At 58.8% G+C, this 12,320-nt stretch overlaps 2 protein-coding genes across 2 annotated transcripts; one reads left to right on the forward strand and one right to left on the reverse strand.

The window, feature by feature from the left end:
* Positions 1 to 1,482: 1,482 nt before the first annotated feature.
* LITAF (lipopolysaccharide induced TNF factor) lies at positions 1,483 to 3,070 on the reverse strand. Its single transcript, XM_070955127.1, has 3 exons — positions 2,707 to 3,070; positions 2,408 to 2,564; positions 1,483 to 2,321 (listed from the first exon to the last, which is right to left on the reverse strand). The coding sequence occupies exons 1-3, from the start codon at positions 3,068 to 3,070 to the stop codon at positions 2,213 to 2,215; spliced, it is 630 nt and encodes a 209-aa protein (XP_070811228.1). The 3' UTR covers positions 1,483 to 2,212.
* Positions 3,071 to 9,518: 6,448 nt separating this feature from the next.
* Positions 9,519 to 12,245, forward strand: SNN (stannin). The gene is made up of 2 exons (XM_070955401.1): positions 9,519 to 9,638; positions 10,511 to 12,245. The coding sequence occupies exon 2, from the start codon at positions 10,586 to 10,588 to the stop codon at positions 10,847 to 10,849; it is 264 nt and encodes an 87-aa protein (XP_070811502.1). The 5' UTR covers positions 9,519 to 9,638; positions 10,511 to 10,585; the 3' UTR covers positions 10,850 to 12,245.
* The last annotated feature ends 75 nt before the right edge of the window (positions 12,246 to 12,320 follow it).

Raw genomic sequence — 12,320 nt, forward strand, 5'->3', positions numbered from 1 at the left:
GAGGGGAGAGGTTTGTGTTGTGAATTGTGAATTGGATCACAACTCCCATAACACTTGTTGCATGGAGGTTGCAGCCTCATCTTGGCAGCGCCCCTTTCGATAGCCGAATAAAGGCAAGCGGAGGGGGAGGGGATCTCTTTTCCCTGGCACCAAGGCCCACTGAAGAAGCCCGGTGGCCAGCGCAGCTGCCCTTGCTGTCCCCTGCGGAAGGCCAAGTGCATCAGAGGCCACTTTGGCTGGCCCTGAGTGAGGGTGGCAGGTTGCCAGGATGAGCCACCTGTTCCCCAATGCAGGTGAGCCCAGCCCTGGTTTTCTGCAGGCCCCCTGATCTAGGATTTATTTATTTATTTACATTTCTATACCGCCCTTCTCCCGAAGGACTCAGGGCGGTGTACAGCCATATTAAAACAAACCCATCACAAAAATTAAAAACAGTTAAAATAATTAAAGCAATTTGGCCATTTTTTAAAACCCTTAACTAAAACCCCTTTAAAACCAATTTAAAACCCATTAACATTAATTTATTCGGTCAGGCCGGCTTGACTGAACAATAGAGTCTTCAGAGCACGACGGAAGGCGTGAAGGTCGGGGATCCTTCTTATATCTGGGGGCAGCTCATTCCATAGGGCAGGAGCCCCCACAGAGAAGGGTCTCCCCTGGGGGTTGCCAGCCGACATTGCTTGGCCGACGGCACCCTGAGGAGGCCCTCTCTGTGAGAGCGTATCGGACGGTGGGAGGCATTTGGTGGTAGAAGGCGGTCCTGTAGGTATCCCGGTCCTAAGCCATGGAGCGCTTTGAAGATGGTGACAAGCACCTTGAAACGCACCCGGAAGACCACTGGGAGCCAGTGCAGCTCGCGCAAGAGAGGTGTTACCCGGAAGCGATGAGTTGCTCCCATAACCACTCACGTGGCCACATTCTGGACCGGTTGGAGCCTCCGGGTGCTCCTCAAGGGGAGCCTCATGTAGAGAGCGTTACAGTAGTCCAAACGGGAAGTGACAAGGGCATGAGTGACCGTGCGTAAGGCGTCCCGATCCAGAAAGGGACACAACTGGGAAATCAGGCGAACCTGATAGAAGGCCCCCCTGGCCACGGCCGTCATATGATCATCTAAAGACAGCCGCGTATCCAGGAGGATGCCCAAGTTGCGAACCCTCTCCGAGGGGGACAAGATCTCCTCCCCAATAGCCAGCGATGGTATCAGTTGGCTATATCGGATGCCTCTGTAGCCGCTGCAGGGAGGCTGTGTGGTCCCGGTCGCACTGCCAGCCCTGCCTCCCTGAAGGGCCCTGGCCCCACAGATGCCCCGAGCACTGGCCAGGCTCCCAGCAGAGCCCCCTGCCCCTCCCAGCGACTGGCCACCCCTGCTTTTTCCCCACAGCAAAGAGGCTGGGCCGGGTCTCTCCCTTTGGAAAAAGTAGGATCACCTCCAGCTCTTTCTTTTTGCAAGACAGTTTTATTTCAAAAGCTGAAAAAGTCAGGACTAAGTTTGGAAGCAAATCAGAATAAAGTTGGATTTGCAGAGCCAACATCTTTCAAGTGCTCCAGAGATTTGCCTCCCTCTCTAACTGCTCTGTGCCCCATGATCCGCAGGACAAAAGGCGCTTCTTGAACCCCCAGGTGCAAAGCTGAGTCTCGGTGGTGGTGCCCTTGCCAGCAGCACCCGCTCCGCTTTCCAAGGCAGCCACAGGGCCTCTCTTTCCCCGTTGGGCTGGGGGAGAGGGCTGAGGCCGAAGGGTCTATGCTCCCTAAACTGGGAACCCTCGGATCGGGGAAACACCCAGCCCTGGCATCACAGCAGGCGCTTTTGATGCCCACATCAGTGACTCTGTTCCTAGGCATGTGCCATGAGGGAAAAGGCGAGAGCCAGCTGGAGCCCTGCATGGCTTGGACCAAATATTGAAAGTGGCCTTCCTTTGGCCCTTGTAGGTTGTGCCGCAAACTCTCCCTGCAGAGGCCTGGCCTAGAGGGGTGGTGGCAGCCTCTGTGTGGTCCTTTCGCTCCTTTGCAAGAAGCCGGGACCCGCTCATCCCATGGGCAGCTGTGTGGGCTGTGGCAGGCCGAAGTTTGGGAGAGCGGCTGGAGAGGTGGTCGTTGCTCCAAAGGCCTGGTCTTGAAGAGAGGCTGGACCTGCCCCGCAAGGCACGGCCAGGGAGGACTTGGGGGGCATTGTACGAAAGGGGGCTTTCTTGGCATCGGGGCCCGGATCCGCTCACAGGCGCTTGTGGACGCCCAGGAAGGCATTGCAGCAGGGGCAGAAGTGCTGGACGTCCTGCATGGCATCCACGCAGAAGGGGATCAGGCAGCAGCCCAGCCAGCACCTGCGGGAGAAGGCAGAGCGTGGTCAGTTCGTTCCAGCTGGGCGAAGGAGGAGGAGGAGGAGGAGCTGCCAAGGGGACCAACTTACCCCACCAGGGCAAGGCCGCCACAGGAGAGCCAGGCCAGAGCTCCAGGCTGGTATGAGATCCGGGTTACAATCATCTGGTTGCAGGCAGGACAGCAGATTTGCATGGGGTGCTCCAGGAAGATGAGTGGCCCCGGGATGTAAACGGTGTGGATGGGCACTGGTGAGAGAAGGAGAGGTGGGGGGTTCTGGGGTGCCCCTCATAGACGCCCCAAGAACAGCTCCCAGGACCAGACCAGCTGAGGCCAGGCCGGGCCCCCTCCCCCCCCAAGCAACCTCCTGCAGGTGCCACTGGGACTCACCTGGAGGTATTGCTGGGGCTGGCTGGGGTTGCATGCCATAGGGCTGGGGTGGGAATGGCGGCTGGGTCTGGGCTGGGTAAGGGGCCGGTGCCCCCTTCGCAGGAATTCCCCCTGCAGGTGGGTAGGGATGCGGAGTTGGATTACTGGTGGTGGTCGATTCTTCGTAAGACGGTGGAGGAGCTGAGGAAGGAGTAGCCATGTTTCTAGGAGAGAGGCCAAAAGGAAGCTGGGGTGCTTGGTGGCCCCTTGGAGAGACAGCCCTGCCAGGAGGATGGGAGGAGGAGCTGACCAACAGTGCTGCCCCAAAGGGAAAAGAAGCTGGCAGTGCCTCAGATGCCCAGAGGAGTTCCACACTCCTGGTCATCTCCCTCTGGCCCTCTTCCTCTCTGAGGCTCTTTGCCTGCCTCCCTGTTCCAGGAATTAAACTCTACACCCACACCCACACCCAGCAATATTGACAAAACAGCTCAAATAATGACCTTGGGGAAGCTCTGAGTCAGCTCCACCGCCAGGAGCTACCTATGGTGATGAGAAAGACACTCAAGGGAACTTGGTCTGGTTTAGAGTGAGAAAGCCTTTAAGAGTTGGTTTTCCTAACCTACAACCATCAGTTGGCTTTCCTGGAATCCCTGCCCTGCCAGCTTCTTAGCCTGGCCCACCTCAAAGGACTGGCACTCTTGTGCCAAGAATGCTGCCACCCAGAGCAGGCCCTTAACCCGGGATCTCCTTCACCCCAGGAGAAGGTTGTCACCAGGTGTTTGTCACCCAGGCCAGGGTCCCTAAGAGGAACCGAGGCTCCTGGGAGAGTTTTCTAAGGAGAGAGAGGAAGAGCTTCAGGGAAAGTCACACACACACACACACACACACACCATCTTGGTCTCAAACTTCTCATTTGGGGAAATGGATTCTGTAATGTCTGAACAGACATCATAAAACCCAAATAGCTAGAAGTGAGGGATGTGGGTGACAGGCGGTCCTTACTTGGCTCACTCCCTAGGCAGGATGGGGGCAGCCCCAGAACGATGAATGCCCTTGTGGGTTCAGGCCCCATCAGCCCTGAAAGTGGCCCCAGGAGGAGTTTGCACAACTTTGCAAGTGTGTAAAATTGCCTGGTCCGAGCAGCCTGCTCTCAGCAAGGGGCAGCCCCCTCCCCAACTCCACTGCCTCCCTCATGCAGGGCTTCAAGGGCCGCGCAGGTATCAGAGAACCAGGCAGGGGCCGAGGGACAAATCGTCAAGACCTGCCAAACCGGACCTTTGGCCAGGCAGCCCAGCCTCTCTGCTTTGTCTTCTCACCGCCTCTTTTTATGACTTCCGTCCCACTGCCAAGAAAACGGCTTCAAGCTCCTCCTCCCCATAGCTTGTGAAGTGACTGTCAACCCCACCCTGCCGTTCCCCGAAGCCCAGAAATCAGCCCGGAACTGCCTCTCCCCAGGCCGCTATTCTGCAATGTTTCTCGTTACACAACCGGGACTTTGATTTTCAACACTTCCCCGAATGAGGAAAGCCTGCCCCTCCCCACCCTTCCTCCCACCGACAGTGCAGTTGCCTGCAGTCCCTGGCCTCCTGTGCATTTGCGGAGTGGGAGTGGAAGGGTCCCACTCTTTGCAAGGGGAGCAGCTACCCCCCCCCCCGCCCAGGACCCAAGGGGAGGAGAGGGGAGTCATTTCCATCTCAGCCAAGCCAGTTGCTGTCAGAATTCCTCAAGGGGAAGTGAGAAGGAGACAACACACCCACCTGCTGAGGCCCCAGAGTGGCTCTGGAGATGCCCAGGCCCCTAAGAAGCTGGGGGAGGGGCCCAGTCAGCCTTTGTGAGGTCAGCAGGAGCCACAGCTATGCCAACCTCATAGAGGGCAGCCCCTTTGACTGCCTGTGGGGCAAAGCAGCTCACCTGCCTTGGGTCACAACGCTGCCCTATACTATCAACCCTGTCACCTCCCGTGTGAGTAATAGTCACTGCCTGTTCTGTCCCACCCCAGTTTGTGGGGAAGTGGTCAACTGTCCCGAACAGAGTGCAAGGACTGAAGAGAAAGGGAGGACAGGAACCCAGCAAGTGAGAAACTGCCTTTTGCTTTTGGGCTTCTTTGCCAGGGAGATGCCATAATCCATCCCTGGGGCTGTGATTGTGCCAATAAGCCTTACCTGTGCAGCAATTTTTGGGATGCCAGGATGATGATTAAACTCTGCCACCAGAGAGATAGATAGATAGGTGATAGATAGATAGATAGATAGATAGATAGATAGATAGATAGATAGATAGATAGATAACTTAAAAAAAAACCCACACTTGCAGAAGGGAGTGAGTGGAAAGTTTCAATGCCCACCAGGTTGAACCTGATGCTGGTTCAAAAGAAACTCTGCTTCAAAAGAAAAGCGCAGGAAAATGGGACAGAGGTCAGACCTCTCAACTGATGGTCCAACTGAAATCCTGAAGGCCTTTTCTCTTCTTATGGGACAGGGGGCTGGACTAGATGATCTCTAATATCTCCAGTCCTTGCACTCTGTGATTCTAACTATTCCAACCTTCTGGAAGATTTAGTGTGGCCTTCAACCTGCACGGCCCATGTGCTATGGCCCCCGATATCGTTTTTTATGGCTGTAAGGGTTTGTGATGCGGTGCCCTAAATTGATTTTTAAAGGACAGAAAATGTTTCACCTATTTGGCTTTAGTAGGAAATTCGGCTAAAGCAAGTTTTAAAGCCTTTCCCGCAGCGCCCCGAAATCTCCGCCCCAATTCCTCCCCTGCGCAGCGCCCGACTTTTGCCCAGGCTTAAAGCGGAAAGTGGCTCGCCTGTAAACCGGGGAACGGGAAGAGGCCGATGGGTTTGTTCGCGCTGCCCCCAGACAGGATCCGGGTGGTTTCAGCGGGGCAAAAAGACAAGTTGTTTCCTGGAGCTGGAGCGCCGACCTCAGCCAGGCTGCTGGCGGGGTCCAGAGAAGCCCCATCGAGGCCCGGGAGGCCGGGGGTCCGGCGGAGCAGCAGAGCGGGGCGGGCGGGCCCTCGGGCAGGCGCCCCAGCCCCTGGAGCCCCACCCGCCCCGTTCCCCGAGGAGCTCCTAAGCCACCCCTCCCCGTCCTTCCCCTCCCCCTGCAAGAGGGGCAGATCGCCCCCCGGCCCCCCGGAAAGGCGAGCCGAGAGCCCGGCACAAGCAGCCCGCCGCCCCCCGCTTCGCCCTCCCGCGCGGGGCCGAGGAGGGAGAGAGCCGCTTTACCTACCGGTCGCCAGGCACGCGCTTCAGCTGCTCGCCGTCGGGCTCCTCCGCCTGGCTGGACCGCAGCCCGTCCTCTAGGCCGCGCCCCTCCCGCCCCGCCCCACCCTTCCTCGCTGGGCTCCCGGCCGCCTTGGCGGGCCGCCGTCCCGGCCAGGGCTGGCAGAGGTGCTTTGCCAGACGACCCGGCCCGCGCGGCGCCTTTCAAAGCGGCCCCGACGGCTCCGCCGCCGCCCGACCAGCCCGCCGAGGGCGCCCGCTTGGGGACCGGGCCGCGTTGCCGGTCGACGCGGGCGAAGGGAGCCCCCGGCCCCGGTTTCTCTGCTCCGCTGTTCTTCTGCCGGACTTCTGCTTTGACAGCCCTCAACAACCGAGGCTCAGCTGGACATGGAGGGGAGGGTCTTTCTGTGGGCAGGATGGCACAGAGAGCAGCCATCCCTTCAAGAGACCTGCAGCCTCTTGAAGACCAGGTGATCTCTGATCTCCTGGCACATGTCACCGTATGCCAGGAGCGGGGGAGGGGGAGCATCTCATGGTTATAGTCTGTCTTAAAATGGGGCAGGCTGGATGGCACCCCCAAAATTAAGGGCTCCTTCCTGCCCGCATCCCCCTACATTCATTTCCCCTCCCTCCCCTTTGTTCCTCACACAGTTCTTCCATTTATACTCTCCTCTCCCCCCCTGCTTTGCTGAGCTCAGACTTCCATAAAAAGATGGTCCTGCTAATTAAAGCTCCAGCATTCCTCCTTCCTTTCTTGACAACTGACCCATTTTTCTCTCTTTCTGGCTTCACAGCCCCTGGAGACAATCATGCCCCCCCCCCCGCATCACAAGCTTTTTACAGGCTCCCCCTTGGAAGGATGGGGAGGGTGAAGGTGGGTCATCCCCATCTCTCCTCCTACAGGTTGTGGTCCCAGAGACAATGCTGAACTGGGAAGGCTGGGGACGGGTCTGTGGTGGTGGCCTGCGTGGGCTGGCAGGAGAAAGGAGCCTGAAGACCAGCAGGTGCTGGAGCCTGGGAAGGGATGGGCCAGAGCATCCTGCAGGTCGCAAGGGTGGGAGTCAAGCAGCCTCTTCCGCACCCCCCCCCCCCGCCCCTCCTCTCTGAGGGGGATTGGAGAGGAGGAACTGGCTCACAAAACACATGGTGCTTGGTGGGACACCTGAAGACCCTCTAGCCCATCTTACATTGAACAGAGGCACGCAGCCTTTCTGCCACTGTCTTTGCTTAATTCTGTTCCAGATGGCGGCCAGATTGTCTTTGCCTCTCCAGCAGATTGTAGCAGAACAAATCCTCCCCCTGAGGCTCAGGGAGGAGCTACTACAATGTGGGCAGAAGGGCGCTTCCTTTCCCAAGCTGCATTTCACGCCAGGTGGGCCCTTCTTCCAGCACCTCCCTGGAATTGTTTGGCGTAGCAGATCAATCCATCTGTGCTCCCTCCATGTCTCTGAAGTTGCCACTCAACCCTTTCCCTGTCTTACTGAGAGTCGAAAACAGTGATGCTGAGACCTCCATTCTGAGTCAGGGAGCTCTGCCCCTAAGGATGCTGCAGAAACACATGGGGGAGAGGGGAGAGGAACGGCCCTCCCCCCCCCCCGGGCCAAGGGTCGAGCTCTGCCACCCAAGGGCCACAGGAGCTCAGCCCAGTTCAGCTTTCGGGGATAGCTCCCAGGAGAGCTGCCCCCAGCTAAGAACTCAGGGAAATGTTTGGCAGGAACTTGATGAAAAAGCATGGCAGAAGGCGGTGGTGTTTATTCCCAGATCTTTCCTCGGGCTGCTTGAAAGTCACTTCAGTCAGTGAAATTCACTTCCTTGGCTTCGGACATTCTCTACCTGTTTGCTAAAGAGCATACATGTGCCAAGAACCTGTGGTGTCTCCTTGCTGTCCTGCATTTCCTGCAGATAAAATACCCTTGGTCTACTTGTGAGCATTGCAATATGTCGACCATCTCTAAAAATATTCTGCCTGCAGTTTACTGCACATGAGATCCCAGGGAGGCAGTTGAGGGCTCTCTCACTCAAACGTCCACAAAGCCTTTGGGGCCAGGAGCAGCTTCCTCCCCTCCCTCCTAAAGGAAGGCTGCCCCCCCCTCCCAAGTCATGTTGGTTTCCCAGCTGTGCCAAGAAGTTGGATGCAGAGTGGGAATTCTTCCCAGTCTGCTCTGCTGAAGAGAAAAGATAAACAATTTAAGCTTCCATTACAGGAAAAAGCAAAGAGGCCAGGAAACATTTCCACTCAGGTCTGTTTATGTCAGCAAGTGTGTCCAGGTTCATCATTTGTGTGATGCCGTAATGTGCAAAACCAGATTTTGCATGACTCCTTTTCTCACCACTGCTGCCTGGTGTTCTCTGCCAAGAATGGAGACGGGCAGTTTAGTCTTTATTTTCCCCCATTTGTTTGTTTTAAATAATATGCCACACAAAGTTTCTTCCATAGTAGCAGTGCATGCAAAAATAGCTCAGTATAAAAATACAATATAATTTGACAATTTTAACAGATAGAAAAGCATTTTTAAAAAGTCTTCCTCAGGAAGCAAACGGGCCAATCCTTTGAGAAAAAATGAGAAGACACACATTTATCAGAGCAAGTGAGTCTTATGACATCACATGGTGCAAACCAGTAGAACAAGGAAGCAACTTTTCTCCAATGTTTGGCAGAGCCTCGCTGGGCAGACTGGCATATCCAGAAAGAGGAACTGTTGGGCATGGAAAGGTTAAGAAATAGACGCAGAGCTATGAAGGTGGATGGTTGGGCCCAGGTGGCCATCAGCTTGCAAAGGGGGTTGACCAGCTCATGATGCTCAGCCCCCAGCTTTGAGATTCCCTCCAGCACTGGAAACTCCATGGGTGGGGTGAATTCCATGGGGAATTGCAGTGGGAGGCGGTCCTGCTCGTGGTAAGCTCAGAATCCCAGGAGGAGCCTTTGCCTGGATCGGTGGGACGCTCCAGAAAAGCTCCCGGCTGTCTCTGCAGCACGTGAAGGGCCCTCCTAGGGCAAAGATGGCTGCAGAAACCAGCCAGGGAGATGTGCCACAGCCAGCCTGTTTTCCTGCCCGGTTCAAATTATGCCAAGGTCCCTTGGAAAGTGAAAGAGGCTGGGCCAACAGGAAGGAGGAGCCGGGCCTCTGAGCCGGCTCTCCTATGTTCTGGGCCCATGGGAGCCCGAGCCGGCAGATTTCTTGGCCGGGCAGGGGTGGGGCGGGGGCTGCCTTGGGTTCCCAGCCTTTCTTCTCATCATCATCTTCATGAGAAAAAATCGGAAGAGGGAGGCGCGGATGTGCAGGGAGACCCCGGGGAGAGCGAGGGGACGCTGCAGGAATGACGGGCAGAAGAGGCACCCAACAAACAGGGCAGCCGGCACAGCGCCGCGAGCCCTCACCCTCACGGCAGGCGCGGGGCGCGATGCGGCGAGGGGGCGGCCGGGGGCCGGAAAGCCGCGGGGAGGCGGAGAGCGGCGCGCGCCTGGGCCGCCCCCAGCCCCGGCCCCGGCCCGCCCTCCGCCGTCAGCTGCTGCCAAGCGAGCTCCAGCGCCCGCGCCCATTGGCCGCCCACGCGCCTTATAAGGCTGCGCCAGGCGGCGGCCGGCAGTGCGGGCTCTCCGCGGCTCCGGCATGGGGGCTGCGCGGGGGCTGCGGCGCGCGAGGGGCCGGGCGACGACGACGGCGGCGGCGGCGGTCGGCAGCTCCAGCTCGACGCCTCCTCGGGCGGAAGCGCGGCCTCCCTGGTGAGCTGCAGGGCCGGGGCTTCTCGGGGCGACGCCGCTCTCCCCTTCCCGCTGCCGAGCCCGGAGGGGGGCGGAGGGAAACGGCGCCTGCGGCACAAGAGGCGTCGGGGGCGGCCAGGGCATCGCCGCCCCTCCCCGGCCCCGCGCTGGGCGAACAAAGGGAGGCTGCTGCGCCGGCTTCGTCCTCGCGGGGCGCCCGGGCCTCTCCCCGCTGCCCGGGCCCGATCGCCGCGTCGGCTGGCAGCAGGGGGCCGGGGGGGGGGGGCTCCTTTGTTCGGCGGCGGCGGCGAGCGCGCGCCTTTGCCCCGGAGCCTTTGCCGTGACGCACCGGCGCCGCTGCTCCCGCGCTGTGCGCTCTGCCCACCGCCTTCGAGCGCGGGTGCGCCTTCCCCCTCCGCGGCTTCGGCCTTGCCTTCCGAGGGGAGGCGGGGGAGGCGGGGTCGCTTGAGCGGCGGAGTCGAGCGCTGGAGCCCCCCGCCTCCTTCGGGAGCCTCCCTCGCCTGGAAAGGCCGCTCAGCCGCTGGGAGACCGGAGCCTGTTGCCCGCCTTGGCCGGCCTTGCCTTCTCTGAGCCGGCCGGGGAAAGAGGCAGAGCTCGGCAGGCTGGCGTAGAAGTGGCTGCCGGGGGGCCCTGCGCGACCCCGCCTCGGGGCATCGGATAGGGCGCTGCTGATGCGCTGGAAGGGGGGCGAGCGAAAGGAGAACCCGGGCCTTTGGGGCGTCACCCGGGGAAGGCGCCTCCGTTCCTGCCTCCCTCTGGGCCCCTGGCAAAGATGCCCGAGGCTCTGGGGAAGGGTCAAGCGGAAGCTGGCCTGGGCTTGTGGGCTGCGGTCCCGCCGGGCTTCAGGGCCTCACCAGTTTCTGCCTCTGCAGGCGCTGAGCCCCTTCCTCTGCCGAGGAGGCAGCTTCCACCGCGGAGGGCCCGGGGCCCCCTTGCAGCCGCTCACCATGTCCATCATGGATCACAGCCCAACCACGGGGGTGGTGACCGTCATCGTCATCCTCATCGCCATTGCAGCCCTGGGCGCCCTGATTCTGGGCTGCTGGTGCTACCTGCGCCTGCAGCGGATCAGCCAGTCCGAGGACGAGGAGAGCATCGTGGGCGAAGGCGAAACCAAGGAGCCCTTCCTCCTGGTCCAGTATTCTGCGCGGGGACCTTGCACGGAGAGGAAGGCCAAGCTGAGCCCCAGTGGCCCCAAGGCGCACGGCTAGCGGGATCCCACGGATACTGTGAAGGACACGCAGGGCTGCGCCCACCAGTGTGCCGAACGCTTGGCCGCTCACAGCCATGCATGCCAGAGGAAGATGATCCTCCTTGCTCCTGGCACGAGGTCTGTTGCCGGCAATGGAGGGGGGTGGGGTGGGGGACGGACGGCGTGTGCTACTCAACCTGCTACTTGAATTGCCCACTGAGCCCTGACATAATGTGAGCAGCTGCGGAGGGAGTGTGTGGGGAGCCTCTCCAGGAAGAAGCAACACGCAGGGTGAGCCACTTGGAGTTACGAGACACTGCCTGCGTGAGCCCTGCAGGGATTTCTCCAAAACCAGGGTGCGTGTACAATGCTGGACTTGCATCGCCTGTTCCAGGACAGAAGACCAGTGCTGGTATCGGCAGCTGCAGCTGCAAAATGCGGCTTCTGGACAGCCGTTTTGTTGGTGTACTTTAATAGGGGCCCCAATGTGCAGACGGGATCTACTTCCATGAGGGCCCGGCCAATGCTGCCTGGTAATGATGGGAGCTACAATCCAATGATGGGAGCCTGCTCTCCCTGAAGTGAGGGGGTGTGTCTTGGGGGGAATAGCCGTTTGATTGCTGAAAGCAGCCCCCCGCCGCCAGCCAGTGACGACCGCTTTCCTTTTGGGGTGCAGTCAGAAGGCTGCCGGGAGGCTGGCTGGATTTGGGGCGTGTGCAACAGAAGGGCAGCGAGGCCCTTGTGTAACCAGCCATTTCTTTGCCTGTGGATGCAGAGTTCGGTTGGGGGAGGGGGGGTTGTTGGTGTTCCTCAGATGTACAGTTCCCAGTGAGTGTATTTTTGTAGCTAAACCCGTCCCCTTCAAGGGGCTTCTGGGAATACCCAGCCAAGCACCAGGGGAGAACGTCCCACCTCCCAGCATCTTTGACCTTTCTTTCACTTATTTCCACTTGTGCTTTTATGGCCAAAGGGAGACCCTGATACTTTTGAGAACAAGCCCCCCCCCCTTCTTTCTTTGGCCTAAGCAATAGACTTAGAGCCCCCCATTTCAGCCCCTCTGACCAGCTGCTGAAACACAGTCAACGGGGCCTCTTGCACAGCTTTGCCTGGAGTTCCCCCTCCTCTGTTCACGGCTAGCAGTTTGGTGACCCCATCTTGTTGCCTTCAACTGTGTAAATGTTGCTTGCCACTGACAACCTCTCATCAGCCCCCCCCACACCCTCCCCCCGGGCTGTTTCATTCTCCCAGAGCAGGGCAGGCATGGCAGAGGTTCCCTCAGCCAGAAGGGGCACAGCAGCTCTGTGCCAGGAACAGAGAACAAAGGGGTACCGTGGGGTGGAAGCCTTGCTCCCCCCACTCCTTAACTGTATAATTAACACTCCTGGAAGTTCTTTAAAGAAAAATCTTGAAGGTAACATTTTGTGTTTGAATATTTTGTGTAAATCTGGCACTGATTTTGAGCCGAAAAAGGAAAAGCGCTGATGGGATAA

Source organism: Pituophis catenifer, unplaced genomic scaffold (genome assembly GCF_029215685.1).
Source record: "Pituophis catenifer annectens isolate HBS135680 unplaced genomic scaffold, rPitCat1.0.hap2 SCAF_16, whole genome shotgun sequence".
In the NCBI taxonomy this organism is placed as follows: domain Eukaryota; kingdom Metazoa; phylum Chordata; class Lepidosauria; order Squamata; family Colubridae; genus Pituophis; species Pituophis catenifer.